We start from the raw sequence: 5,994 nt of genomic DNA on the forward strand, positions 1-5,994 counted from the left end.
TCAAAAGAGAAGGAATCGGCCGATAGAGCCAAGAAACATCCCATCTCCCGGTCACTTCCCGATCTTGATTCTAAGGATAGAATTTCTACCTTAGAGCGGGAAATGGCTCGTATGAAGAAGAAGGAAGTGAACACGGTACAATTCGCGGTGTGTGAAGAATGTGGAGATATTGGGCATAGCACCGAGCAATGTCCAACAGGGTCGAGTGACTACACCGAAGAGGTAAACCAAGTATATGGAGATCGAAAGCAATATGACATGAACTCCAACACTTACCATCCGGGTTTGAGAAATCACCCTAACTTCCGGTATGGTAATTCTTCGAATCAAATGAACCCGAATTTTCAATCGGGTAATTAAGGTGGTCAAGGTGGGTCCTCGTATAACAATCGTCAAGGTGGTAACCAAGGGGGTTACCAAAGGAATTACAATCAAGGGGGTAACCAAGGACATCAAGGTCGCGAAAACAACTATCAACGGAGTTACAACCAAGGTGGAAATGTGGGTGGTGCATCAAACTCCCAAGGTGATGATTCGATAAGTTCGAAATTTGATGCCATCATGAATGCTGTGAGTAATCTTACTAACTCACAACAAGCTCTTACCAATTCACAACAAGCTTTTACTAATTCATACCAAGAGTTCAAAGCCGAAGTAAAGAAAGAGTTTGAAGTGAAGGATAAATCTCAAAAGGCATTAGAGAAGAAAGTGGGGCAACTTGCTCAAGAGATGGCTCAAATTCGTGGAAGTGGAGGAGGACTTCCAAGTGACACCACAATGAACCCGAAGCATCAAAGCTCAAGCACGGGCAATATGAGGAATGTACACATTAGTGCGGTAAGTCTTCTTGTGAATGACGAAATTTGTAGTGTTCAAAGCATTCCATCACCACAATTCGTTGATGGTGTAGTGGAAGATGTAAGTGATGAGCCGGAAAGTGAAAATGAACAAGAAACGATTTCACAAAGTAAAATTGAAAATGTAACTAAAAATTCTTTTTGTGAAAATTGTTTAAATCAACTTAACCCGATTAACGCATCAAAATTTGAAGAACGGTGCCCACCAAAGGACGAGAGGTGGGAAAATTTTAAACAAGCAAAAATTAATTTATCGTTACTCGATGACATTAAAAAGGTTCCGGCTCATGTGGAATGGTTGGAGGAGTTGAGCATTGAAAAACGGCATAATAAATTACCCAAACCGATTGATTTGGTATCACATGTTAGTGCCGTCTTATCAAGTGCGCTTCCCCAAAAAGCTCAAGATCTGGGAGATCCTCTTATTCCAATTCAAATTGGAACATTCAAAATTGAGAGGGCGCTCCTAGATCTTGGAGCTTGTGTGAGCATCTTGCCCGGGAGTCTATACGACCAATATTATTTTGGTCCATTGAAAAAGTTTGACACCCCCGTGGTGTTGGCTGATCAGACTCCCACGCATCCAAGGGGGATGGTGGAAGATGTGATTGTGAAGGTAGATGATTGCTATTACCCAGTGGACTTTTTGGTAGTAGACTATGTTGGGTGTGTTGAGGACACCAAACCGATAGTCATATTGGGTAGACCGTTCCTGGCAACTGCTAATGCCATAATAAATTGTGCAACGGGAACGGTAAGCATGAAGTTTGGGGATCGGGAATTAAACTTTACGTCGGACGGGTTTTTGTGAACAAGGTGGCGTCGACGACGCAAAATCCGCCGTCACCGACGGCCGTTTGAGAGTTGGCGTCGAAGGTTAGTGGCGTAGACAGGGGAAAACAACGTCGGAGGTTCTTTATGATTCCGGGTGGCGTCGCTGACGCCGGAGTCTCCGTCGCAGACGTAGCTCGGTTCAAGCAGACGCTAAATTTTTTTTTCCGTCGTTTTGGAGTCAGCTGTGTAAAGAGTCTGGTTGTTTATGAGCTGGCTTGGGCGGTAATCAAAATCTCAAAAATGATTTTCAGTTAAAGCTTGTATAAGACTTATTTGGATGAGAGATTTGCACCAACCGATTGTTGCTATGTAGGAGACCCGGGTTTTCGGACCTAAAACAACCGATTGCTTTAAAATCTGATCATTAACATTCCAATTAATTAGTTGATAGGCAAATGGCAATTGGTGTGGATTTTTCATATTATTTTGAGTTTCTCCCAAATTGTAGGGTTATTTGTTATGGCAAGATATGGTAAGATCTATTATTCCCAAATAACCCGTACTCACCTGTGGATCCGAATGAGCAATACCAGCGGTGATGGCGAGGTACGTTTTATGTTGTTGTATATTATAAGTTTTTCATTATTGCTTGTTATTTAATCTTTTGTCTATTATTTTCGTTTACTAGGTAAATGAACTTTGTGGGTGTGTTCTCTATATAACCCTTACGAGACCTACTCGTCCTCCCGAGCTATCGGGAGGTTTAAAAGGGCTTGTTGCATACGCTAAATGCAACCGTGATTCCTACCAAAGTGAGTTAGGTTTGTTGTTGTTGTAAATGTAGGTCCCTCGGAGGTTGAGGTTAAACCTTATCCTTGTTATGTTTAACACTCTAGCAAGTGCGGAATCCAAGCTAGAATGCAAACCGATAGTTTAGATGAAAGCACAAGTTACAAAGAGAAAGAGTAGACAAGCAATATATCAAAGTTTTCTCTTGTATTTCAGTGGACACGGTTACAGCCCTTGACCAAACTGAAATGCTCTCTACAAGACCTTGGTTCACTCACATGCACTATCAACAACACTTGAAAGACTTTTCAAGACCAACCGTGAAGTGAAACCAACATGGGATATATATATCCATAACAGATAACATGTGTCGAAGGATCAGAAAGACTGTCGAAGGATCATCTATCGACCACAAACACTCCGAAGGATCCATACATACCTCGAAGGATGATATATCCTTCGAGGTCCATATGTTTCCTTCGAAGGTTATCCTTCGAGGTCATCGAAGGATACAAACCATCCTTCGATGACATCCTTCGAACACAAGTAAACTTACACACTAAGTGTTGACTGTTTGGCCAAGTCAAACCAGGAGGATGGTTGACTTGGTCAAACATACAGTCAAACACATATACAAATCAAACACAAGACGTAAACAAGACTAACAAAAGACATCGTTTATAACATTACAAAATACAGACAAAGTACAGACACAAGTGCACCAACAAACTCCCCCTTGGCTGTAGCTTTGTCTCGGTCTTCGTGTCTTTAAGTCTCGGACGTCCTTTCCACTGTCAAATGATGCGATGACCATGCACTTCCTGCATGACCATGCACTTCCTGCGTTGACCAGGAGATTGAAGCAGTACAAGGCCATCTTTTGAAACTTCATTGCCTGTTCCCGATCCCGAACCAAGTAGTTTATCTCATGATCCTTCAGAACAATAATATCCGATCTGGACATGTTAGTAATCCACATCGGATCTATTATTCTAAAGTTCTCTTGACTATCTCTGAATAGGATCACGGCTTCTCCAGTATCCGCATCGTAGACCCAACAACGAAAGTTTCCTAGAAAGTCAGTCTTCATTTTCAGCAAAGGTATCTTCTTCATCACTTTTGGAGGATCATACACCAAACGATAGCGAGCAGTGTTTGTTTCTGGATCAAGTGTAAATCTGATCTGCTCGTATCTAGGAAACTGTGGCTTGTATAACGGATCCTTCCAACCCCTTCTTCTTTCCAATCTGATCTTCTTTGCAAACAGATCCACCATCTTTTCTTCATCTCGATTGATAACATCTAGTTGAGCTAACACTGCAACATCATAGTACGGAAGTGAGAGAATACTGAGAAGAGTTCTGAAATACTGAAGACCATTTTCTCGTTTCACGACCATGCAGTGAAGTTCCTTAACAAACATCCAACTAATAATGCGACCCCGAGCTTTATTCTTCTCCAGACTCATGTAATTAACCTGATCTAACGGAGCGAGCGGAGGAGGATTCCTAGCTAGGAAATCCGCTCGCCATTCATTCACTGTTTTCTCACGGTTTTCTTGAGCTGTCAGAGAATCGGAAGAAAGATTGGCAAATTCTGTTGTCTTTTCTGCCACATGCTCATCATCAAGAGCGTTAACCTCTGTATTATCTTGCCCAACATAGACAGGACGTTCAGGATCCGAACCGATGAAGATTTCATCAATTGTAGAGAAATCGGTTTGGTCCTGAACCAGCGGAGTAGCATCAATCATGCTCACAGCAACATCATCCAATTCCGTCAGAGCCAGTATCTGTTCATCAGACATTTCAGTAACATGTTCTCCCTCTTCTAACAGTTCACCCGTAACTGGATGATACTGAAGAGCACCTGAGGATTCAGGGAGATCTGCAAACATTTCTGCTTCCAGACTAACATGCTCAAGCCCTGTAGAAGTTCCCAGTGTTTCTGTCTGCTCAGATGGGCCAGTAGTAGCTGTGGAAGGAGCAGTAGGAGCATCTTGAGATGTACCAGACCCACCTGCAGCCCCGGATGCAGTTGCACCGGAACCTGAGGCAGCTGGTTGATCTGGATTTGCTGCATCATCATCCTTGTCATCCTCACGCCTTGAGGGTACAATGCCTAATGCATTGCATCTTTCATTCCACAGCGTACCCACTTTCTGATTAGTCTTCTTGAAGTTTGCGAACACAGGCTTGAAGCTTTCTATTAATCGATCATCGCGATTTTTATAGCGCTCTGACAGCTCTTCATGCTTCTGCCTTAGTGCTTTTGCCTCATTCTCCAACACAGTACTATGCCATTTCATTATTTCAACCTCCCTGTCTCGAGCCCTGTTCGCTTCCTTTAACCTTTCAATTTCCTCGGCCTGTTCCTTAATCTTGATATTCTGAGCGTTAACAATTGAACACAGCGTGTTGTGTGCCACCACGTCCTGTTTTCGTTGAGCGCGATACTCTTCAATTGTTTTTGTATGCCGACCGACTATCGAACCCAATTCACTGACTTGTTCAATCAGGAATTGAATCTTGTCAGCTTCAGAAAATCCCGACAAAGTTTCTGCCAGAGTCGGCCGTGAAGGCTCAGGTCCTGAGGAGCCGGACTGACCAGCCTGACCAGGAGCACCTGTAGGACCAGCAATAACGAGAGGGGGTCGGACATGTGTACCTGAGGCGGGAGTTGCAGGCGGCTGTTGATCAACAGTCACCGTGCGCGTCCCAGAAGACCTCTGAGGAGAAGACATAAGATCCAGCGTCTCTGATGCAGTCAGTTGATCACTAACTGGAGGAAGCTGTTGCTCAGGAGCAGATGAAGGCTGAATAGAAACTGGAATAGAGGAATCACCAGCAGTTTTCTTTGATGAACGAACACCCTGTCTTTTTGCCTTCCTCTTTCTAACAAAACCCGGAGAAGTAAGCATATAATCCTCATCCTTGTCAGATTCTCCAGTTCTAACTGTCTTCTCTATTCGCTCAAACCGGGGATTCCCGCGACTATCAAAGACCTTTTTCATCCCTGGAGGAGGAGGATTATCATCCTCAGAAGACGAACCATCGTCACCAGAACCTCCTTCCTCTTCAGAAGACGAACTACTATCATCCGCTTGTCTCCTCGGCTCATCTACCTTTCCTTTGCCTTTGTCAGTCGCAACAGTACCTGACTGACTCGCAGGATCACCATCTCCACCTGCACTACCACCTGTTTCAACAACCACAGTACCACCATCACCACCTGCACCAATACGAGCATCAGGATCTACAAACTCTCCCTGAACTTCTTCAGCAGCAACATTAACATCAACCTCAACACATGCTGCAGCACTAGAACTGCCAGCAGACTTCCTTGTTGCTTTGATTCTGTGTTTAGCCCCGAGCTGCGTGTCAGCCAAGGCGATTAACCTTGGCTCCTCATTATCAGAATCACTCGCGTCTCGACGCCATTTGTTGTTCTGCGGTGCCTCGTAGTTAGGAACATCGAGATGACCAATCAGCTTTCTAATTGGATCCGATTCCTTATAGGCGGACATGGACTTGAATATCAGCAGTGTACGCTCATTCATTGGATTGACAGGTAG

At 43.9% G+C, this 5,994-nt stretch overlaps 1 protein-coding gene across 1 annotated transcript; it reads left to right on the forward strand.

Moving 5' to 3' along the window:
- The first annotated feature begins 561 nt into the window (after window positions 1-561).
- LOC110914435 lies at window positions 562-1,668 on the forward strand. Its single transcript, XM_022159228.1, has one exon. It carries the CDS (start codon window positions 562-564, stop codon window positions 1,666-1,668), a length of 1,107 nt encoding a protein of 368 aa, XP_022014920.1.
- The last annotated feature ends 4,326 nt before the right edge of the window (window positions 1,669-5,994 follow it).

The sequence above is a fragment of the Helianthus annuus genome, chromosome 15, assembly GCF_002127325.2.
Source record: "Helianthus annuus cultivar XRQ/B chromosome 15, HanXRQr2.0-SUNRISE, whole genome shotgun sequence".
Taxonomy (NCBI): Eukaryota; Viridiplantae; Streptophyta; class Magnoliopsida; order Asterales; family Asteraceae; genus Helianthus; species Helianthus annuus.